General features: G+C 41.1%; 1 protein-coding gene and 1 long non-coding RNA gene across 8 annotated transcripts in view; both read left to right on the top strand.

Moving 5' to 3' along the window:
* The window catches only part of LOC109117886, a 14,386-nt gene extending 10,922 nt beyond the window's left edge, over window positions 1-3,464 (top strand). The window contains exon 3 of the long non-coding RNA XR_002025198.2: window positions 3,193-3,464. This is a non-coding gene — a long non-coding RNA (uncharacterized LOC109117886). The remainder of the gene's footprint in view (window positions 1-3,192) is intronic.
* Fam219a (family with sequence similarity 219 member A) overlaps window positions 1-25,008 on the top strand; it is a 58,182-nt gene that overhangs the window by 25,859 nt on the left and 7,315 nt on the right. For 3 of the 7 annotated variants that reach the window (XM_010619236.1, XM_033759051.1, XM_033759050.1), the window contains exon 2: window positions 24,387-24,435. In XM_010619236.1, coding sequence (XP_010617538.1) covers window positions 24,387-24,435 — 49 coding nt within the window. Of the gene's footprint in view, window positions 1-19,311; window positions 19,419-24,386; window positions 24,487-25,008 lie in introns of those variants that run through there. The other 4 variants (XM_010619233.2, XM_033759049.1, XM_033759048.1 and 1 more) reach the window with 2 other exon arrangements.

Raw genomic sequence — 25,008 nt, 5'->3', positions numbered from 1 at the left:
TTTTTTTTTTTTTTTTTTTTTTTTTTTTTTTTTTTTTTGGTGCCAGAGATCAAACTCCAGCCCTTGTGTTTATGAGGCAAACACCAGAACCACCGAGCTAAATCCCTGGCCCTTCAAAAAGCACTTTGAACAGGCACAGTATCAGACCATTCCCACTCCTGTCTCCCCTCAAAGGGTTTTCTGGTGGTTTTGATTCCAAGATGGTTGCCCACTTCTCTAAAACTCAGCAAGAGTTAGGCCTTAACCATTTGATTGTGGAAGTGTGTATGTGCAAGCAAATAGTGGGACCTGGTCCTTGAATCACAAAGAAGTTTCTGTCTGCTCACCTAGTGAATTGGCCCCATGAGTCGATCTAAAGCTGAGAACTGAGTTGCTATTTTGGCCATGAACTTTAAGTGGGTTAAGGGTTTTTTGTTTGTTTGTGGGAGTATTTTTGTCTTTGTTTTTGTGTTGGTGGTAATAGTACTATAGATCAAAATCAGAGCCTTTGAACTGAGCTCCATCCCCAACCCTTTTTAAATTTTGAAACAGGGCCTCACTAAGTAACTTAGTTCCCCAGGCTGTGTTCAAACTTGGGATTCTCCTGCCTCAGCCTCTCAGAATGTTGGGCTTATAGACGTGTATCACCATGCCCAGCTTTCAGTGGGGCTTAAACTACTCCAAGCTTTTAGGTCTGTGAGTGAGTGAGGATTCTGGGAACTCTAATTTTCAGGTGAGTGAGTGAGGGTTCAGAGAATGCTGCTGTGGCTATTTGCCAAAATTACTTCCTGAAAGGTGCTCTCTCTGCCTCTTACCAGAGACATAGATGGAAGGGTCCCAAAAGGTCACACAATGAAATATCTGTCTGGGACACCATTTGACAAGGTTCTAGCACATCCTGGCAGGTTACCACTTTGGCCACTTCTCTGCTGCAAAAGGACCCTTGTCATGCCTTCAAACAAAGTATAAGGCATTGTTTGTCTGCTGTCAGTTATAGCCCTCCATTTTCTGTGCTAGTTCCTTAGGGGACACTGTGTGAAAAGACAGTCTCTACCTTTGCAAATATTTATTAAACAAATAAATTATACAGATAAACACTCAAGTAAATTTTGATAAATGCATGAAAATATGTATGGGAAGGGATGTTAGAATAGGGTTAACCTAGCTGGCATTTATGGGAAGCTTCTTTTAAGAGGTGACTGTCAACTGAAGCCTAAAGGAAAAGACTGAATAAGAGGAGAATGAGGCAAGAAGAATCTTGGTGCCCTAACAAAAACAAAAGTGATCAGTGATGCGAAGTGTAGTAAGCCCAGGGAAGAATTTCACAGAGGAGGCTAGGGAGATGGAAAAGAAGGAAAGCAACTCCTCCTTTACCACCATTCTAAGTCCTATCTGAATAATCTCACCCTCTAAAAAAGTGCTGACTGAGTCCCATTCAAACTGCCATGGCATGGCCTGTGGGTCAGGCTCATGCCTGTGCCCACTCTGTCATACAGGGAACTCTCAGGAATGTGCTGAAAGAGGCACTTCAAGTTTCAGCTTGGGGATCACACAGATGGAGTGGCCTTCACCTAGCAGCACAGCTCAGAGAAAGGAGGGAGGAGTCAAGAAAGACCAGGTACTCACTTTCCCTACAAATCCTCTCCGTATGTTTTTCCATAGCTTTGAACTGTTTATTAATTAATACACGACAGAAGCCATTTCCTATTAGATGTTTCCACTGGGAATGCCACACACCCCCCCGTCCTGAGGTAGATTTAAAACACATCAGCTTTCAAGATTTTATACTTGGACGTCCTAAACTAAATTACATTACTATGTCCGGTGAGACGGCTCCATTGCCCATTCCTATCTGCATGCTCCAGGCACCATAAGGCCGATAACATCAGCGAATCAAAGCAGCTCAATCCAGTCAATTTGCTGTTGGCTGGAGCTGAGCCAGAGGTATGAGGGTGAGAATGCAAAATTCTCTCAGAATCCAGAGCAGCATGACATTGATTGTGGACTGACATCTGAGATTTTGGGGTGCTTTCTGTATATCATTTCTCATTTTTTTAAAGTGAGAACTTGTCTTAGCCCCACCTTTTGTAGCAAGGAGCTGAAAATTACTCTCCTAAACATGGAAGTAGGATAAAATCACCAGTAATCCCACACTCAGGAGGTTTTCATTAGAGTGCAAGACAGACAGAAGTGGGGAAAAAGTAGAAGTCATAGTATGAAAAGGGCAGGTTCTTACTACCTGTGAAATTATATGTCTTTTTAAAATCCAAGACAAAAGCGACTACTTTGTGTTTCCTTAAAGCCCAGTGAAGGTCTTATAGAATAGCTGAAGAGAAAATACTGCTGACTTTTCAGAAGTAGTAGCTTTTGGAGTTTCCTAATTATAACCAAGATTTAACTCTACAGACAAGCATTCCTCTTGTAGCAAAATATTTTCAACTTACTGGGTTATTTCAAATGTTTTAAGTATTATACTACATTCATTCAACTCTGACATCATTTACTGACCTATTTTGTAAATAGGCAAACACAAACTGTTCATGTACAAAAACATCGCTTTTTCAAAATTCAATTGGTCCCCAAGGTCAAGATTCTGGAGGAAGTCAATCCAACCTCATTGAAGATGCCAGGCCTCTTTCATAGCACAAGCCTGGCTATCTTGCACCCTGCTGGCCTGCCCACTTCTTCACAGGTTTCAGTGTTTGGATTCAGGAGACAGAACAGAGTTCTACCCCTAACTTTGGTTGCATATTTTTTGACTTCTGTGAGCACCATGGAGCCATGCTGTTTACTGACTGTGTTACTATACCTGAAAGTAAATCAATAATTAAGTCATGATTCTTTATTTGCCTGCTATTTGTTTTTACAGAAAGGTATTATTGAAGGTGTTAAAAGTGAGAAATCATGGTCACTGCATACAAGAGTATAGGTTTAAAAAAGAAGAGTAGAGGTTCCAAGGTCGGTCTTTCACTGGGATATTCACATTTGGTTAGGCAGGTGTTATGGGTTCTAAAGAATCTCAATGTGGGTTACTCTCCTGTCTGTCCTGGATTTCTAGGCCATTCCTGTTAAGTCTGTGCTGGTTTCCCAAAGACTAGAAGTCTACAGTTTTTGCTCTGCTGTGAGGAGAATGACCCAAAGCTAAGGCAGGGGATTCTAGTGAAGCCAGAAATTGGGACAAATACCCACCCCATTGCTTGCTATTACTTCTAGGTTTGCCAGACCCTGCTTAGCTGCCCTTGCCTTCAGCCTGCACTTCCTAAGGAGCAGCACATCTGCCATGATCTCTGGACCATGACTGGACTTCTCTACTGGAGGGCTTCCTTCTGTGGGATGTTTCAATCCTTCCAAAGATCAGACCCATAAATGTTGAGAAAAAAATAAAGATTTTGCTGAAATGTCAGAAAACCTGAGAATAAACAGTATGTCTTAAGTTCTCTTTCTTGACATCTTCAGACAGTTTGCCCTTCTATGCTAGCTCTTTCTCCTTAGCCTCACTCTGCAGTAGTCTCTTTAGTCATATAGCAAGAGTCCCTTCAGGACTCTCATTCTGTTTCCTCCCTATCTTACATTATTCTTCTCAAAATCCTGTCCTTTCCAAATATCCTTACCACTGGTCTTTCCCTGGTCTTCTATTCCTTTAACCATTGCTACCAGTCTTCCTCAATATACCTGTTCTATGTTGGTGATCCTCAAGTTTTTTCTCCAGCCCTTTGTATTTGTAGACATACATTCCTGGACAAAGCAAAGTCATTAATTAGAATTTGCTCTTGTTTCTGGTTTTTGTTGGTTTGTTTGTTTGTCCTTGTTTTGTCTTGTTTGGTTGATATCACCCTCATCTGAGTCAGGAGGAATCTGGAGTCATTCTTTTCCCTCATACCTAGATCCAATTAGCCACTAAGCCCCAGCAGCTTGATCTTGACATGGTTTTCTTCTCCATTCTCCCTTTTTACAACCCCATAGATGCTGCCTTTTCAAGTTCTTATAACCTCTTGCAGTGATTATTCTTTGGTGTCTCTACTTCCAGCTTCACCCTTCCTACCCATTCTATCAACATTGCTCTCAGACTGATCTGCCCGTATATATCCAAAATGGGCAAAAAAAGATCCTTCAATGGCTTCCCACTATTTCCAGTTAAAATATAAAGCCCAAGTGCTGGGGATTTAGCTCAGTGGTTTTGCTGCCTGCCTTGCAAGCACAAGGACCTGAGTTCAGTCTCCGGTACCCCGCAAAAAAAAGTAAAGCCCAAAACATGATTTACAAAGCCGTTCATGACTTTAAATCATCCTTCTAACCCATTCACATTGCCTGCCACTTCATGTCCTAGCATTGAACTTTCTAGCAAATGGAGCAAACCATTTGGCCTGCTATGTAGTCATGTAATCTTCCTCCCCACATCTTTCTTTTCCTTTTTTCTCCACTTCTTTCTCTGTCTGAGTCACTTCTGCATCCTGCTCATGCTTCATTTAAAAAATAATTACTGTGTTTAGTTTTTTGAGATAGGGTCTTGCTATATACTTCGGGCTGGACTTGAACTCACTCTTTAGCCTAGGCTGGCCCTAAACTCACGATGATTCTTCTCTTCAGTACAGCCTCCTGAGTACTGGAATTACAGTGTGCAGTACCACACCCAGCTTTGTGCTTCATTCTGGAGCTTTCTTTGGAGAAGTTATCCCTAATTCCCTAAAATAAGATAGGTGCGTGTATCCTGTACACTGACAGCACCCTATACAAACCTCTGTAATAGCATTTAGCATATTATGAAACTCATTCGTGACCTCATTCGTGACCTATGAGCTCTTCATGTACAGGAACCATATTGTCCTTATATGCTCCACACTTAGCCCCATCTCTAGAATACAGATTCCACTAAAATGTGGGGCCAAAACTGAATGTGGTGGCTGAGAAGCCTTTTATTTCCTTTTCTACACTTCTCTCTGCTTTCCTCTCCTGGGATAAGGATCCCCCATCCCCAGTGCTTTTTCTTTCTTGCTATTTCCTGCCAGTCTCTTTTCTCTGTCTCTGTCTTCCTGTCTCCTTCTCTCCCTCTGTTCTCTCTCTCTCTTCTCTCCCTCTCTCCCCCCCTCCATCTAGAGTTATTGATGGCTTCCATGGCTCCAATATTTCCTTGCTGTGGAAGTTATGGTGTGCTAGTAATCTCATGATTAATCCAGTGTCCCTGAGGAGGGACTAGGGATTGAAAGATGAACAAATTAGATTCAAATCACCTTCAAGGTTTGACTGAACATATTGCTTTACACAACCTGGTTCTTTAATTTTAAAATGAGAATGATTTTTACCTTCCTGAGTCCAGGTGATTAAATGAGGTGAATAGTACCAAAAATAAAAGTAATGGGGATGGAGGGGTGGCCAGGGTAAGGCCAGGGTAGAGAGCTCTTTGACCAGCTGTGTCGGGGAATAGTGTGTGTATAGAGTGGCTGGTCTAGAGCCCTGATATCCAAAGTGTGGTCCTTATACTAACAGCACTGGTATCACCTGGGACCTAGTCTGAAATTCAGACACTGAGATTTTACTCCAGATCTACTGAATAAGAATCTGCACTTAACCAAATCCCAGGTAACTTGCACACACATTTGGTTTTTAAGAAGCACTATCCTAGACGTGCAGAAATAGGCTCAGTGGGAGTTCAGAGATGTGGGTTGTGTGGGTGTATCAGAGCTGTCTAGAAGAGGCTAAGGCTGCATGGGTGGAAAGGGGCTGTGGTTGAGGTATGTAGCTGGAGCAGGGGAGGTGTCCTCAGAGGTGTGGGCTGCACAGCTGTAGGAAGTGTCTTTGGGAGAATGTTGGCTATTTGTTGTTTCAGGGCCCCTGCCCCGGGATGCCTTGGGCATGAGTTTGTAACCTTGAGATACCCAGTATCACTTCATCAGCTAGGGGATGACAGGTAGGCAGGGAAAGGCTGAGCCTGGGGAGATCCCAGGACTATCTAGCTCAGCAGGTGAGTGTTGTTTCCCTTGAGAAATGCATAACTAGCACCTGACTGGCTTCATGCTGAAAAGCATGCCTTGAGCTTTTATCAGGCTAGAATCTCCCCTTTGCCTGCTCTTCTATCCCTATGAGGCTCACATCTGCACTACTTTCTCCTTAGAGTTTCAGGTGGGGAGGCACATAGTTTAAATAATTACCCCTCAAAGATCCCAGTGTTAAAGGCTCGCTCCCCAGGTTGGTGCTGTTGGGCAGTAGTGGAACCTTTGGGAGATGGTGCCCTGTGGAATGTCCTTGGGTCACTGGAAGCTTGCCCTCGAAGGCGACTGTGGGATACCAGCCCTTTCCTATTTGCCTTTTTCTGCCTCTGAGTCAAACAATGTGCTGTCCTGTCATTCCCTATCAATGCCTTCCAGTTATTTATATCAGGTATTTTGTTATAGTGAAGGAGACCTGACCAACAAAGAGGTTCATAAGCCATTGTAGAGTTTATCTCTCCTCTTCTCTGACCGCCTTCGTCCTCAGCTGGCCCTCAGCCTTCATAAGGCCCTCAGCCTTGACTGCTCTGCTTCACTGAGCAGGTTGATGAGGGGCTGCAGGCCCTGGGTATGACTGGAGGCACAAGACCTTGTTTCAGCAGACTCCCTCTCTGTTATGCATTTGTAGAACTGTGATCACAAAAACCCTTCCCAGCTAACCACCTAGTCTAGAGCCTCTCTACACTTTTCCATGGGATGATTGTGCATCTCAGTGGAAAAGGAAAAGGCTCTGCTGTACCTGATTCCCCAGAATGAGATGGGCTTAATGCCTTTTGGCAGGGAAGAGGTTGTAGCAGCAGCAACTAAAATTTTTTTCCGTTAAGTTTATTGATACATTTAGAGCAAACAAAACAGTTACATTTATCATTGGGATCTTGTACCTTTACATGATATATCTTGGTTCTTGTTTTTTTCCTCATGCCCCTCCCTTCCCTTCACCCCCTTCACCATTCCCTATTTACAGAGACTTTGTTTCCATTTTTTCACATTTTTTTATTTTCCCTTATTTCCTTTTTGCTCTCCTTCCCACTTCCTCTTTAGCCATTTTCTTCCTATTTCACATTCTCAGTTATACCATTTAAACCTTATTTACACTTTTAGTTTTTTATACCAGAGCAACTATTCAGTATTTACACGTGTGTCCTATTTATTTCACTTAAGACTATAACCTCAATGTGCAACCATTTAGCTATAAATGTTTCTAGTTTTTCATTCTTTATGGCTGAGTAGTTCTCCATTTTGTAGAAAAACCACATCTTCTTTATCGAGTCACCAGTTGATGGGCATTTGGATTATTTCCAGATTTTAGCTATTACAAACTGTGCCACTATAAACATGGGTGAGCATATATCACTATGGTATGATTCTTTTAATTCTTATGGAAAGATACCCAGCAAAGGAATGGCTGGGTCAAATGGAACCTCTAATCCTTGTTCCTTGAGGTATCTCCATATTGATTTCCACAGTGGCTGTACCAGTCTGCACTCCCACCAACAATGGAGAAGGTTCTTTACTCCCCACATACCTGCCAACATTTGTTATTTGTTGACTTCTTTATAGCAGCCATTCTTTCTGGGGTAAGGTGAAATCTCAGTGTTGTTTTCATCTGCATCTCTCGAATGACCAGTGATGTTGAACATTTTTTCATATATTTATTTGCTGCTTTTACTTCTTTTGTATGAGAAATGTGTGTTCATTTCAGATGCCCATTTTTTAATCAGGCCTTTGTATTTGGGGGGGGTCTGTTTTTTTGTTTTGTTTTTTTTGTTTTGTTTTTTTTAGTTCTTTATATATTCTAGATAGGAATCCTCTGCCTGAGGGGTAGCTGATAAAAAATTTTTCCCACATTGTAGGTTGTCTCTTAGCTCTGTTGGTGATTTCTCTTGCACTGCAAAAAAATTTTAATACAATAAGATCCCAGTTGTTGATTTTTTGTGCAAGCTCTCATGCTGCTGAAGGTTTGTTCATAAAGCCTTCTCCTATGCCAATGTCTTTGAGAGTTCTACCTGATTTACTTACTTTCCAGTAAGTTTAGTGTTTCTGTTTTGATATTTAGATCTTTAATCCACTTAGATTTTAGTTTAGTGCATGATGACAAATAGGGATCTAGTTTTGATCTTTGGCAAGTTGAAAGCTAGTTTTTCCAACACCATTTATTAAAAAGGCTATCTTTTCTCCAGTGAGGATGGTTGGCTCCTTTGTCAAGGATAAGGTAGTTGAGTATGTCTGGTGTTGTTTCTATATCTTCTAATCTATTCCATTGATCCTGGGGTCTGTTTCTTTGCCAATACCATGCTGTTTTTATCACAGTGGCTTTGTAGTATAGTTTCAAGTTGGGAATTGTGATACCCCTGTCATGTCTCTGTTGCCTCGAATGGTTTTTGCTATTCTAGGCCTTTTCTGGCTCCAAATGAATTTTTGGATTGTTTTCTCAAATTCTGTTAAATATACTGTTGGGATTTCAATTGTGATTGCATTGAATCTGTATAGAAGTTTTGGAAGTATGCCATTTTCACTATGTTGATTCTTCCTACCCAGGAGCAAGGAATGTCTTTCCATCTTCTTATATCCTCTTCTATCTATTTTTTCAGAGTGTGTAATTTTCATTGTAGAGGTCTTTTGTCTCCTTCATTAGATTGACTCCTAGATATTTCTTTTGGGTGGGGATGTTATTGTGAAAGGAATTGTTTCCTTAATTTCTCTCTCAGTCAGTATGTTGTGTACAAGAAGGCTATTGATTTTTGAGTGTTGACTTTGTATCCAGCTACTCTACTGAATCTGTCAATTAAATCTAGCAGTCTTTTGGCAGAATTTTTTGGGTCTTCTATGGAGTATCATATCATCAGCAAATAGTGACAGTTTAACTTCTTCCTTTCCTATCTTTATTCCTTTTATTTCTTTTTCTTGTCTAATTGCTGTGGCTAATGTTTCTAGAACTATATATTGAACAGGAGTGGTGATAGTGGACATCCTTGTCTTGCTCCTGATTTTAGTGTGAAGGTTTTCAATTTTTGACCATTTAGAATGATATTGGCTATTGCCTTTTCATTGATAGCCTTTATCAGGTTGAGATAAAGACCATCTATTCCAGTTTTCTGTAGAGTTTTTTTTTTATTATGAATGGGTATAGAATTTTGTTGAATGCTTTTTGTGCATCTATTGAGATGATCATATGGTTTTTGTCCTTGACTCTATTGATATAGTGTATTACATTTATTGATTTACATATTTTGAACCATCCTTGCATCCCTAGGATAAATCTGATTTGGTCAGGGTGTATCATCTCCTAATGATCTTCTGTATTCTGTTTGCCAGTATGTTACTGAGGATTTTTGCATCTATGTTCTTCAGGGAGATTGGCCCTAGTTCTCTTTTTTGGTTGGGTCTTTCCCTGGTTTTGGAATCAAAGTAATACTTGCTTCCAGGAATGAATTTGGAAGTATTGCTTCCCTTTCAATTTCATTGAAGAGTTTAAAGAGTAGTGGCAATAGTTCTTCTCTAAATGTCTTTTAGAATTCAACAGTAAGGACATCAGGACCTGGGCTTTTCTTTATTGGTAATGTTTTCAATTTCACGAATGTAATTGGGGTGTTTAGACTTTTTATAACTTCTTTGTTCAATTTTGGATCTAGGATTCTATTTCTTTTAATAGAAATAATGTATTTTACATTTTATTAGAGTACAGGTTTTTGAAGTAGGTATTGATGATCCTCTGGATTTCTGCTGGGTCTCTTGTGATTTCACCTTTTTCATTCCTAATTGCATGAATTTGAGCCTTTTCTTTCCTTTTTTGATAAGGTTGGCTAAGGGCTTATCGATTTTATTTATTCTTTTAAAAAACCAGCTCTTTGATTCATTGATTTTTTTTGTATAGTTCTCTTAGTCTCCATTGCATTAATTTCTGCTCTGATCTTTATAATTTCCTCCCTTGTACAAGCTTTCAGTTTGTCTTGCTCTTCCTTTTCTAGAAGCTTAAGGTTAAGCATTAGGTTATTTGAGCTCACTCTGTTTTCCTAGTATGGGCATTTACTGCTATGAATTTCCCTCATAGAACTGCTTTCATCGTGTCCCATAAATTCCTGGATGTTATATTGGCATTATCATTTAATTGTAGAAACTGTCTAGTTTCTTCTTTAATTTCCTCTGTGACCCAATGGTTGTTCAGCAAGGTGTTAATTAATTTCCATGTGTTTGTGAAGTTCTTGTGGTTTCTTAGGCTATTGATCTCCAGTTTAATTGCACTATGGTCTGATAATATACAGGGGATAACTTCAATTCCTTTGCATTTATTTAAGCATGTTCTATGAGCTAGCATGTGGTTTATTTTGGAGAATGACCCATGTACAGCCAGAAAAAAAATGTATATTCTGATTTTGTGGGGTGGAACACTCTATAGACACCTACTAAGTCTGTTTTTTCTAAGACTTGGTTCAGTTCTGTTATTTTGTTGTTGATTTTTGTCTAGGTGATCTGTCTGTTTGTGTCAGTGGAGTATTGAGGTCCCCCACTACAATTGTATTAGTGCTTATTTCATTTTTCGTATCCATTAATATTTGTTTTGTATAGTTGGGGCATTAGTATTTGGTGCATATATACTTATGATTGTCATTTCTTCCTCTTTTATTGTTCCCTTTACAAGGATGGAGTGGCCTTCTTTGTCTCTCTTAATTAGTTTTGGTTTGAAATCTATTCTGCCAATAAGATAGCTACCCCCACTTTTTTCCAGGCTCCTACTGCATGGAGAACTGTTTTCCATCCTTTTGCTCTCAGTCTATGAATTTCTTTGTGGATTAAGTGGGTTTCTTGTATACAGCATACTGTTGGATTTTGCTTCTTAATCCATTCTGCAAGCTTGCTTCTTTTGATTGGTGAATTGAGACCATTAACATTAATGGTTATAACTGTTATGTATTGACTTTTCATTGTCATGTTATTTTCCTGTTGTTGGCTCTTTTATTTTTTATTTTTTCCTCTCTCCCTTTAATTTCTTGCCTTGCCTGGTATATTTGCTCTGTTGGCCCTTATGCAGGTGTGGTCTTCATTTTCTTTGTCCAGGATATTGTTTAGAAGTGTTTGAAGTGCCAGTTTGGTGTTCATGAAATTTCTCAGGTATTCTTTGTTGTGGAAGTATTTTATTTCCCCATCAATTTTGAAAGATAGTTTTGTAGGATACATCAGTCTAGGTTGGAGGTTGTTTTCTTTTAGGACTTAAAATACCTCACTCCAGGCTGTCCTTGATTTTGAGGGTTTGTGTTGAAAAATCTGCTGTGATTCTGATGGGCTTTCCTTTGTATGTGATTTGCTTATTTTCTCTAGCTGCTTGTAGTATTTGTTCTTCTGTTGGGTTTCCTGGATCTTGATTATTATATGTCTAGGTGTAGATTTTTTTTAATCATGCCTAGTTGGAGTCTTATATGCCTCGCCTATCTGTATGGCAAATTCTTCCCCTCTGTTTGGGAAGTTTTCTGTTATTAATTCTGTGTACAGTTTTTTATGTCTCACTTATCTGTATGTCAAATTCTTTCCCTCTGTTTGGGATGTTTTGTTATTAATTCTATGAACAGTTTTTTATGTCATTTGAACTTTCTCCTGCTACTTCATGGATTCCTGTCAGTCTTATATTATTCTTCTTTGCGTCATCTAAGAGTTGTTGGATTGATTTCTCATGGTCCCTAACTGTTTTCAAGAGATCTCTCTTTTCATGGTTACTGACCACAATCCTATTTTCTAAATCTGAAATTCTATCTTCACATTAATTCATTCTGCTGCAAATGCTTTCTATAGAGTTTTAATCTCCTGGATATCTGTTTGAAATCTGTTTCATGGATTCCATTTCTTTCCTATGTTGGGCATTCAAGGTTTCCATTTCTTTCCTATGCTGTGCATTCATGGTTTCCATCATGGTCCTGAGCTCATCTATTTTTTTATCTGTTTCTGTTCTAGAGTCTCTGATCATGTTTTTCATTCTTCTCACCATTTCTGTGGTTATCTGGGAAATTATTTCTGTTTTCAATTTTTCTAGAGCCTCATTTATCTGGTTTTTTTATTTCCTATGCTCTCAGTTCAGGGTATCCAGATGGTTGACTGTCAGGCTTTTCCACCTCATTTCCCCCAGAGTTTACCTTTAGTGGGGTGGAATTCTGTGTTTATGCCTTGTTTAAATGCCTTCTCATTCTATTTTTATCATTGGTACTGTCCTTGGTTTAATTCCTGGGTTGATACTTTGATACTTTGATACTTCCAGATATAGCTGGTCTTTAGGCTTTGAGTCTCTAGTGTCTTTGAGGCAATCTCATTTTCATTATACCAGGGAGGACAACTGATTAGATCAATCACAACACCTTAAGCCCAAGTGATACAATCAGCAACACAGTAACATCAAGCACAGCTTATAAAATGACAATATGTGGTAGTTATTAATCTATCACCTTTAACATGAATTAAATCAAAATCAAGGACCAGCCCAAAATATGTTTATAGTGAATAAACTCTTCAGTATAGCAACTTTACCCCTCAGGATGGGGATTTAGAATGAGTTGGGGAGGTAAGGGATAGGTAGGACAGAGAAAGGTTAGAAGTGAGGTCAGAGGACACAGGAAGATCACAAAAACTCTAAGGAGCTGCTGAAGAGAAGAGAAGAGAAGTGAAAACAGAACAAAATATACCCAAGAACAGGACAAACTAACAGCAATAGGGAGGCTAGAGACTGTAATCACTTTCTATTAAAACTAATGGCAATTGAGGGAAGGAAAAAGAGAATAAAAGGAAAAGAAATAAATTTGAATTAGGATGGGAACAGAATAAAAAGGGAGAGTAATGGTTATCAAGGTGGATGAGAGTGAGAGAGAGAAAGAAAAGAAGATAAAAAGAAATTTGAAAAAATAGGTAAAATTATAAATGATTAAAGGTAAGAGAAAAATATTACTTTGAAAACTAAAAATACAAATAGAAAGAGGGCCTCCTTCAAGGTGTGCCTCTGTTGACACAATAGACAGTGTGGGCAGGAGTGTACAGATCTAAGCTAATTAGCCTCAGCAAGCCAGCAGCTGTCCCCTGAGGTTCAGGTTGATTTTTGGCTGCAAGGCCCAAGTTGAGATCTCTCACCTCCTGCTGGGTTGAGCCCTTGAAGGTTCTACTGCAGGTTCCAGCTGTCTTTCCCCCGAAGTTAGATCAGGTTCCTATGTGAGGTGCTGGTCCCTCCAACTTATCAACTATGGTGGTGTGGTGTGCCTTTTTTGCAGCTTTTCTTCACTTTTCCAGTGGGCTTCAATTTTCATCTAGGAGCCTCAGAGATGCCCTCTTTCTTTTGTTCATGGGGGTGTGGAACACAAACACTGCTGTTGGCTGGGCTCCTCTGGTGCGCTGGGTTGAAGGGCTGGGCCTACCAGCAACTAAAAATTATAAGTCATCTTTTTCTGATAGCTATTTCCGAAAACTAAATACTAGGTAATAGAGTAGGAGCTGCCACTCCAGCTTGGATAACTCCAGAGCCATTTTTGTTATTCCTCTCAGCCCAAGTCTGAAAGCAAGAGAGACTACCTGTGAACTTTCCTCCTGGCTCTACAATTTGAGTCATGATTCCTACAACTGATTTCCTGGCACAGGTGAGGACTAGCTGAAACCTGGTGGCCACTTCCTAGACAGTACTGGTGTTCTACTTAGAGCCCTTCACCAAGCTTAAGGAGATAAAGTCTTCCCTTCTTTTGTGTTTCACTGTTGGCCTTAAGTTAGGAATATTCTGTCTGGCAGGTAATGCCCAAGGAAATCTTATTCTTTGAAAGAAGATTCTCCAGAGGGAACCAAGTAAATGAGGACTACAGCAAAGCTTTCTTAGAAGATGATGGATAGATGTGATGGCCTGAAATTCCCTGGCACATCATGGAAAAGAAAATATTAAAAACTTCCTATACTCTCACCCATGACTGGGAGCATTATAAATTGGAACAATCCTTTGGGAAGGCAGTTTGCAATATATATGAAGAGTGATGGTACACACCTGTAATCCCAGCACTTGAAAGTCTGAGGCAGAAGAATGCTGTGAATTTGAGGCCAGCTTGGGCTACATAGTGAGCTCAAGGCCAGCCTCAACTACATGGCAAGACCCTGATTCAAAAACAAACAAACAAAAATCTTAAAAACACTCAGGCTTTTTGACTTAGCAATTCTGTTTTATTTATGAAATGATCCTAAATGCAAATATATGTGGATTTCATTGTACCATTTTTTTAAAGGTGAAAATTACAATTAGCTTGAATGTCAACATAAATAATTAAAGTTATTGTTTATTCTCTCTATGGATATTATGCAGCCATTAAACATAATTACAAAAACTCAAGAGTGCATAGAGCTGATTCTGTTCTGATACTAGTTTTTTTAAACATAGCATATACAGTATGGGGCCAGGGATTTAGCTCAGTGACACTGCAACTGCAAAAAAGAAGATACAGTATATTTTTCTTTAAATGTTCTATGTGTATGTATTAGTTGTTGTTCTCTGGTTACAGTAACAAAAACCTAACTGAAGCTCATTTATGCTAAACAGAATAGACTATAATGACACTAGGGTTTCTTTTTTCTTTCTTTCTTTTTTATTCTCTTTTACTGTTTGTCTGGTTTTTGTGGTACTAGTAATTGTTTTTTATTTTGGGGGGTTTTTTGGTACCAGGGATTGAACTCAGGTCCTAGCACTTGCAAGGCAGGTGCTGGAACCGCTGAGCTAAATCCCTGGCCCCTGTGGTATTGGTAATTGAATGTAGGGCCTTTGCACTGGGTTACATCCCCAGCCCTTTATATATTTTTTAATTTGAGATAGTCTTGCTAATTTGCTTGAGCTGGGCTTGAACTTGCAGTCCTCCTGCCTCAGCCTTCCAGAATGCTGGGATTATAGGTAAGTGCCACCACATCTGGCTTAGGGTTTCTTATGGTGTCTTACAGTAGGGCAACATGGAATCATGCCTTGAAAAGGCAGGACAGGCTCTAGAACCAGAGCTTGAAACCTAGAGAGCACTTTCCATCTCTTCTGAATATCATATTTTTTCTTCTCTTCTTGTGGGCAGAGTTCCACAGGCTTAACATTGACATCTACTCTTAGTTACACTTCCCAGTTTGGGAGGAGACTGTTTGACAGCCTAGGCCAGCATATATATCAAGGGATGGGACCACAGAATCAGTATAGTTCTTAGAGGCCCATCCTGTGACCATGAGGATAGGAGCTGCACCAGCTGCCAGACAAGAAAAATCTGAGTGTTGCCAACTGTATTATACACAAAAGCCCTGCATACAATGGAATGTTTCTCAAGATGGTGAAACTAAAGTCTTAATTGTTTTAGCACAAATTACTTTATAATAGAAAAATGTATTAAGCTTGTCATATCTGCAGTTATTACTAGAATTTAGATCAGCAGTACACTCCTCCATTTTGGTTCTACCAATAATAGATACCATAAAGGCTTGGTGTTCTTGTGTTTGGTAATGAATTCCATCCTACTTGTTTAAGGAGACAGAAAATCTTCAGCTCCTCTCTGGTCCAGTTTGAGTTCCCAGACTCTAGCTTTAGCATGAGAATACTTCTGTGGTGTGTGTGTGTGTGTGTGTGTGTGTGTGTGTGTGTGTGTGTGTGTTGCTTTACCCCAAACTGTTCTTCACAGTGGTATATGTAATGAATGCTTTCCTCTGTATTCTACTACTAACATGTAGTCTAGAGCTGGAAAAAGTGGATATTTAGTGTGTTGATTTACTTGCTTGTGTCTTGGACCAAAAACTAGAATACTGGGGAAATTTAGACTGATAAGAAAAGCCTCCCTGAGAAATCCAAGATCCTCCCTTACCTCCAAATTCAGACTTCATAAATTTTTCTCTCCAGATTTTCTATTCATCCTTCTAAGAATAACAAACATTTGGAGAGATTGTCTCCCTTCTGTTTCCCTGATTGCCCCCTTTCCCTCCCAAAGACCTTACCCCATGAGAAGTCTTTGGCCTTCCCTGTAAGTGGGACCCCTAGGGATCTTAATATGTCCCAAAGGCTAGAAGTCCTGGTCAACTGCCTGAAACTGAAAATAGCTCCCAGAGAAGTCATGGAGAAGGGGAACAAAAGCTGGAACTACTCAACAGTGGTACTCAGCATAGGGCCAATGTTTTGAAGTGTGACTTCAGGGCATACTGCAGAATAACAGCTGTCATTGGCCACATTGTTCTCATGTTGATTCGTAGTGTCAGGGACAGATGGGAATGCAACAGAAGCTGAGTGGATAGCCATTTTCATGGAAGTTGGAATGGTAAAACTGATGTCTAGCTTGCTACTGAATGTTCTTAGACAAGAAGTAAGTTTTTTCCCAGCTGTGGGTACACAATAAACTGGAGGTCACCCGCAACCTCGGGTTTGAACCAGGGCCTCATGTATGCTAGGCAAATGTCTACTACTGAGCTACCTTCCCAGATCATTGGATTTCCCTCTTAAATATAGTATCTAAGCATGATTATTTCACCCACTCCCAAGAGATATTTTGGGAGAGTGGCATAACCCTGAACAGGAAAATCACTGCCTCAGGTAGTTTGTGAGCTAATATTTGGACAAATTTCAACAAGAGCAGAGCTGGTCCTTGCAGCCCTGTGTTGCTGCACTCACCTGTCAGAGAGGAGCCTGAGCCCCAGATCTCCCTTGGTTTTCTCTTTTCTTATCCGCACTGTTCTTCCTGACCCCACTTCCTTCTGTCTGTCTTGCTTCCTGATTTCACTCAGGAAAACTAAACAAGGTACAGACGTGACTTTATTTCAGAGGCAGCCATTTAGCATTCCCCAACTCAAAACTTTCTTTCTCAATTTCCCTTAAAACTAGAGAAAAATGCATATGTACTTTGGGAAGAAATTTTAGTTAATGTTTGTACAAGCAGTTTGTCTTTTCACACCTCATTCTAAATCTATTTCAATTTCCATCTTCCTGAGAATTAGCACTTGGAAGTGAGGAAAGGTTAACTCCCCCTGTGGGGAAGCTAAAATTGAACCATGTCTCTACCCTGAATCATCCATGTTCAGCCCACAAGATACCGATGGGATTATTCAGCACCGCGGAGAGCACCTTTCGTTCTTGTAGCGGGATAGTGGGCAGGTGACAGCTGAGGGTTGCAGCCTGGAGCCAGCCAGTGTGCTCTCCTACCGCTCTGGCTAACCTCCAAGGGTCCCTCTTCTCTCCAACACCTTAGTGTTCATCTGCTTTCTTTATTTAACAAGGCATGAACTCTCTTACTTTTCTACTTTCTATCCACCTTTCTGCCTCCATGTTATTTGCATCACACACATCTCACTTCCCTTCCATTCCAGTACCAATATTTAGTACCAGTACTTCTCTGGTCCAAGTTTCTGGCTCCATTTGTTTTTGACTCCTGAAAGGCCATGACCCCGTGGTGCATGTCTGTGATCTCAGGGAGGATGAGGCAGGAGGATTGCAAGTTGAGGCCATCCTGCACAACTTAGCAAGACCCTGTCTCAAAATAAAAAGGGGTGGGGATGTAGCTCAGTGGTTGAGTGTTTCCTAGCATGCACAAGGCTCTGGGTTCAACCCCCAGTCTGAAAAAAGTTATACCCCATCAAAAAACTTCTATACCCAGCTTCCTTGTCCTTAATGTTGGATAGTGGCCATGTGTTCCCTGATTCTAAAGAAATCCTACAACTCTAAAACTTACTTTGGCTGTCATCCATTCATTTTTCAGTGTAGGTCCTTGAAAAAAATATCCTGTGTTCATTGTGTCTACTTCTTCATATCCTATTCTCTGTAAAATCTCTTGTAATCAGGGTTCTGTTACTACTCTTCAACTAAAACTGTTTTCTCTGAGGCTGCCTACAGGATGTGATAAAATATATGGCAAATATTAAAAATTTTAAAATGTATTACAATTAAGGACACATGGCCATCAACTCCCCTCAAAAAATTTTCCCCTTGCTTTAATACACTTATCCCATCATTCTTGCCACTTTCTGAAGCAGTTCCAGAAGTCTTCTTTCATAATGTCTTTACAAAGTGTGATTTAAAAAAATATGGTGAATGTTGCTACCACTGGAAAGGCAAGCTTGTAAAAATACTGTGGTGTATCCTTATCCATCTTATTCACAAGATATTGAACCATGCAAATTCTGACTCTTCTTCACAATAGCCATGAAAAGAAAATGTTTTGAACTATTTCAGGACATTAAGGCAGCCAGGACAACACAGCTAAAGGCATTCATGAACGAGGACTTCCAGAACCACTTCACAAAGTAGCTAGAATGATGGGATGTGTGTTCAAAGCAAGAGGGAGTATTTTGATGGGGATTTATGGCAATATATCTTTTAGTGTAAATTTTATTTAAACATTCACTATATTTTTCTATCACACTTCATATGACTTATTTTTGTTTGGTATCGGGGATCAAACTCGGGACCTTGCACTTGCGAGGCAGGCAGCAGCACCACTAACCTAAATCCCCAGCCCATGACTTGTTTATTTCTAATTTTGTCTTTGCCTCATGGATCAATCTGCTCTACGTGACACTTGATTCTTCCTCATTGAAACTACAGCTTTCTAATTCTATTCCTGAAACTCACTTGCTGCTCCTAACCACTCTGCTTCTCCTCGTTTCCTAAGGTTGAATGTTCCCCATGGCTCCACCCTTGTTGCTTGTCTCTTCCACTCTGCTCATTCTTACTGGGAGAGTTTATTCTCCTTTGTGACTTCCATCATGACCAGCCTACACTTTCCTGAGTTCCCAAACCTCAAATATTACTCACTAATCATTTTATCTGGGTGTCCAAAAGATACCTCAAAACCTAACATCCCAAAATGAATTACTCTGTTCTTCTCTGTCTTTTTCTGTCTTAATAATTAGTGCTCATTTTCCAGTTACTCCAGACAAAAAAACAAAAAGTGTTTATATGCTTTCTTTTACATTTTATCTCTAAGGTATGCCAATTCTACCCTCTTTAACACACTCTGTTATCTGTGTTTTGTTTTTGCTTGGCTCAGGTCCCTGCTATTTTTTGCTGTCACTGTTGCAGTACTTTTTTAGTTATCTCTACCTCCAGTCTCATTCCCCTCCCACACATCTTTTACATATGTGTTTCTCTATCTCAAATCTGATGTTGGGCTGGGGATTTAGCTCAGTGGTGCCACCTGCCTTGTAAGTGTAAGGTCCCAAATTTGATCACCCATACAAAAAAACAACAACAAAAAACCCCAAATCTGTTGTTACTCCTATGTTTGAAATTTTATTTTCTTGTTGTTGATGTAGCTGTTGTTGTTGTTTGGGGATTATTTTGTGACCGGGTCTTACTATGAAGTCACTATGTATCCCAGGTTGGCTTCAAACTAATGGTGATCCTCCTGCCTCAGCCTTTCAAGTGCTGAAATTACAGGTGTCTGCCACCATGCCCAGGTCTCTATCATCGTCTGAGAAGACAACAACAAACCTACCTTTCACCATCATGTGAGTTGTCCTGACTTTACTAACTTAATTTTCTGTCATTCTCATAATGCCTTCTAGGATTTAACTGCAGGAAAAGTGTGATGGCCCCTTAAAAAGTACTTTGCTAGTTTGAAGCTTGCAAGCCTTTGTACATGGTCCGCCTCTGTCCTAAACTGGCGAGCTGATATTTTGATGTAATCTCCAGTATTTCCCCTGAGCATCTTCCTTTTGTCCTATTCTCTCATCTTTTTATGGTTTGTGTAACCTTTATTGATAGTTATTGGAAAGTCCTTAAAGATGGGCCTGCTTTTTTGTCTTATCTTTATGAGACCCAGGGCTATCACCATTAGAGAAATGAAGGAAATGTAGCATGGCAGAGTGAAGCAAGAAAGGAAATAGAATGCGCCCTTGTCAGGCCTCTTCTCATCCTGTGGAGGGAGCACCTTTTCCACATAAAAACCAGGCCCCAGACTATGTGGTACCAGGACTGCAGCTGGACCCAGTCACTCCCAGGGTATTCTATCCAAAACTGTGTAGATCTCACTGAACCTGTATCAATAACAGTACTATAGCTAATGCAGATGTAGTGGTCAATATGTACAATACTAAGCACCAAGTGCCTAACATGTATTAACTCATCCTCACAGACACCTTTGACATAGATATTAATGTTACTTCCACTTTATAGATGAGAATTCTGAAGCCCAAAACACAACCAATAAGGGGAGAAGCTGGGATATGAACCTAGGAACTCTGGATCTAGAGTTTGTGTTTGTTTGTTTATTGTTTTGTTTTGGTACTGGGGATCAAACTCGGGACCTTGCGCTTGCCAGGCAGCCATCAGAACCACTGAGCTAAATCCCAAGCCCTAGAGTTTGTTTTTATTCATTATCATCTTCCTTTCAGTCTGCATAGCAAAAAGGATGGGATTATACAATGGATTGTCTTCTCTGTCAGACATCCCCTTAGCACTGAGAGTGAGATCAATTTACCTAGGCCATGTGGGTTTGCCCAGTGGAGGGAAGGAGAATCTCAGTGTTGGGCAGGAATCACAATGGCTCCTAGGTACTTGTGAGAATCAGATGAGCTCATGGATCTGAATGCGTGCATTAGAGACTATGAAACCCTACAAGTCTTTTTTTTTTTCCCCCACCCAGAGTCCTACCAGAACAGACTGTTAGGCTCCACTGGTTACTAAAGGAAGCATTCCTTTCTGATACTTCTCCAAGCCCATCCCTCTTAAAACTCCTGGGCCTTGAGAGTTCTACTCTGACTTTTTTTCCTTTGTTTACCATTTGTCCACTCAGTTCCATCCTGATAATCCATCATCCCATCCAGCCTACCTTTGTATCTACTGCACTACCCCCAGCCTCAACAAGCAAGGGCAGTCAACTAGAGACCATTCAGGAGCCAGTACAGCTCTAGGGATGAATATGCAGACTGATGCGTAGGCATGCAGGAGCACAACAGCCTCTCAGGGTTCCTGTCTCTAGTTCAGAGTCCCAGCCACACCTCTTTCCTTATGGCCCTGCTTCTATGCTTTGAAAGGTCCTTGACTCCATCAGTGATCTTGGGCTAGACTTCCCCTGTGGGTCCAGGTTTCCCTATTTTCAAAAAGAGTGATTTTTGGTGAAGTTGATAATAGGTGCCTAAGGCCTCACTATATTGTTTTCTGTATTTTCAGTAATTTCTACAATAAAAATATTTTAATGTCCAAATTGGGTCAAATTAATGGATTATAACCTTTTCTCTAACCAAAATCTTACAGAAAGCCTGATAAATAAGTGAAATAAAGGTGGATCTCCTCTGGTTGAAGGGAAGCCAGACCCCTATTCCTGTTTATCCCCCTCACATTCAGCCCTACCCAAGGCACGGGGAATAAATACAATGTAATGAAAATCACTGCACCAGATTAAGGATTTTTTAGGCACTTCTGTTTTCTCTAGCTATACTGGCTTTTCATTGACCATTAGCCTATATATCCCACCCCAGAAATAGTGAGCCTGGGTGATTAATGATCTCTGCAGTCTTTGGAGAATTTGTTTAAATGGTTGCAGAAACATGGGCTGCTGATGGAGATGCATTTCAATGTCTGTCTCTGCTGAGTGTTTATTAATAATCTTGTTAATCCCCACTCTAGTTCCTGGATCTAGCTAATGCCTCTTGGATATCCTTGGGGGGCATTTTAAATTCTCCCTGATTTCTGAGAGCCAGACACTTCCTTCTGCCTGGAGTCCTCTCTGATACTTCTACTCATGAATATTTTACATTTAATCTCCCTGATTATCTCTCCACGTTATGGTCATGGTGCATTGGCTGCATTTCTCAGGGAACACATATAAGAAGCCACAGTAAAAGCTTGAGTTTGTAGACATAGTGCCAGAGATCTTTGTGCTTGCCATTTAGGTAACTTTCTACCATGAACAGTGATGGAGGAGATGCTGAAAGGTGGACTTAGCCTAGGGCTTTCTATCCTGGCTTCAAAAGTTTCAGGATCAGGACCATGAGCTTGAACCCAGTCTGGGCAACTTATGACTTAGTGAGACCTTGTCTCAAAGTAGAAAATTTTAAATGGCTGGCAGTTGCAGCTCAGTGGAAAGGCCCTGGGTTTAATTCCCAGTATCATTAATAATAATAATGATAATAATAATAATAATAAATACATCTATATCTATATATATGCTCCAGGGAAAATGCAGTGAGATCTAACACTCTTATGCAATGGATGGGGTTAAAGGGGAGTTGCAAGACTAGAAGGCCACAGATCTAGAAGTCACCAGGATAAAAATATAGGCCAGCCAAGTATGGTGGCACACGCCTATAATCCCAGCTACTCAGGAAGCTAAGGTAGGAAGATCATAAGGTTGAAGATGGCTTGGGCAACTTAGAGAGACTGACTCAAAATTAAAAGAGAAAGCAGGGGCTGTGTGAAACCCTGAGTTCAATCCCTAGTGTTTGGGAAAAAAAGATAAAAGAAATATTAATAGGAGCCATCAGGGTTCCTCAAGGAAAGAAAAGAGGGCTGAGGAGCCAACAGGCCCTGGAAAAACACAAGTGATAGTCAAAGGAGCAAGAGATGAATGAAAGGAGCAGAATTCTGAAAGTCAGGGGAGGAAGCCATTTGCAAGTGGATATGGTACATGTGGCATGTGACAAGTACTACAGAAAAAGTGGATTGTGACTTGGAAATGTAGCAGAGCTTCTTTGGCAGGATCCTACCAACACACTTAGGGATTTTAAAAGCTGAGAGTTTGAGGCCAGCCTGAGCTCCATAGTGAGTTCAAGGCCAGCCTGAACTACATAGCAAGATCCTGTCTCAAAAAAAAAGCTCTCCTTCTGGCTGTTTTGGGAGTGAGCTCTTGCTGTGGCCCAAGAGTAAAGCCACATCCCAACTCTCAGTACTCTACTTCCCCTTCAGGTAGCATTTGAGAGGCATTTTGGTAGCAGAGAAGCACATGATGGCCACCTGAGGCCTGCTTCTCTATGGTGGTGGTGACAAGTTCTCTCTGTAAGGAGGCTGCCAAGCCTGAGAGGGTGAAGGATGAGTCAGGTTTGCAGCATGGGGAGCTGCCTGAGGTATAGGTACCGCAGTACTCACCTCTCAGCAGAGCTTCCTGTCCCCTCCTCCTCAACTATGGCTAAATTGTAGAGATCAGAGGAGAGGAGGGAGGCCAGAAATTTAAAAAACATTTGTAAAACCTAAGGTCTTATGGTCTAGGAGACTAGAAGGAACATAGACAAGGCTAAGATTTCCTGTCCAGTCATCCTAGACTTTTTATTTTCCCTTTGGGACAAGCGCAAGTTCATGCCCACTGCCACACTTTACAGATATGGAGCCTCCACAATAGTTATATATCCCGCTCTTGCTGAGTTCCCAGCAGTCACACAGATCCTTGGGGGATGTGTGACACTGAGGGACCAGCTCTGGGGCATTCTACCTGCCTGTCTATCTTTCTATCCCTGAAGGCAGAACAGGCATAAACCTTGGATCCTTCTGCAATGCTCATTCCTTAGACTTGCGACTCTGCAGCCACTGGTTACAATTCAAAGATTCTTAACATACGCAACCCATATTAAGGATAGATCATCTTCTTCTCAGGGAAAATATTGATGATTTCAACCCCTTCCAACTGACTGAGGTAGGGTACACCAGCACCCTAGGTCTTGTAGGAGAGCTGGGTATTTTAGAGGGGAGACAAGGCTACATAAGGATTCTGGACAGCCCAGGGGTAGAAGTAGAGAGGAGGGTGGCAAGGGAGGCTGAAAAGGTTGCATATTCTAGACAACACATAGAATGTGTGTCCTCCTACCTTCCTTATCATCTGTAGCAGCAAGTATTTTGCTCACTGAACAGCACAAAACTAATTGGCCACCTGCTAATTTGTCATTATTTGTCTTCTACCATACCCAGCCACCCTTTCAGGTTCTCCTTGGAGACATTTTTTAGCATTCATGTGGGACTGGACAATCCCTCATTAGAATGTTTTTTTTTCCAGTGGCTGAAGCCTTAAATTCTCCCTTGGTTTGGCCAGGTGGTTCTCTGGATCATGTGGTGATGGCACCTGTCTGGCACTGGGAAAATGGACAGAGAAGGCCCATCTCAAAGAGCACTTACTCCAAAATTAATCCAGAATTTAGAAAGACTTTTCCTAACAAGTATACAGGAAGGGAAACTAGTATGAGAGATTGGAGAGGAGGTTCTATATTTTTAAGGAAATTATGATGGGATTTCTGGAGGAGGCTGGATCATATAGGACTTTGAAGACAGACATTCAATTCGGGTGTAAGTGGGGCCAAGATCCTCTACTCTTCTGCCCACATCGGCATCTTTGTCCCATGATGGATGGCTCTGCCCTCCCTCCCTGAATGCCCAGCCTGCTGCCAGGGGCAAATGCTCCTTCAAGCCCAGCAGGCAGGTGGAATGGCTTGTTTCAGGGCTGAGAGCAGCCCCCATACTCACTTGCTAATGACTCTGCTTTCTCCCCTCAGGACCCAGCCGCCACCTCCATCTCAGACGGAGACTGTGATGCCCGGGAGGGTGAGTCAGTAGCCATGAATTACAAACCATCCCCGCTCCAGGTGAAGCTGGGTGAGTGTGTCCGGGGAGTGAGGGAGTTAATGGGGAATGGACAAGGTGTTCTGGGCTGGGTCTGAGGTGAGATGGCACAAATAAAGCAACTCAGACTAAATGATTCCAAGACTCGAGCTACCAAGTCATTGGCACTGCCAGACACTATATCTCTAGATAGCAAAGACTATAGTTACAGTTCTCCACAGGAGTCCTGAAATTCTAGGGGGCATCTCTGAGGCCAGGAAGGCTTTAGGTATGCCAAGGGATAGTTGCAGGGATGAAAGCATGGAACCCCAGGCAGAGGACTTGGAAGTCCCATCAAACACTCAATAAGGCTAAAAGGAAGCTTCCCTATAGGTGGGATGTCAGTTACTATATCTGAGGGACAGAAAGGATTGTGGGTTCCAAAGCCTAGAGGCTGAGCCCCTCTCTCCATGCCAGCCTCCTACCACCTGCAAGTCTCAGGGCCTGGTTGGCTCCTGTTTGAGAAGGCTGTCCCCTATTTTCTTTTTCTTGTTTTCTTTCCTTTTTTTTTTTTTT

The sequence above is a fragment of the Fukomys damarensis genome, unplaced genomic scaffold (assembly GCF_012274545.1).
Source record: "Fukomys damarensis isolate Sample0158 unplaced genomic scaffold, DMR_v1.0_HiC HiC_scaffold_36, whole genome shotgun sequence".
Classification (NCBI taxonomy): domain Eukaryota; kingdom Metazoa; phylum Chordata; class Mammalia; order Rodentia; family Bathyergidae; genus Fukomys; species Fukomys damarensis.
This window is presented reverse-complemented; position numbering and strand designations above follow the sequence as displayed.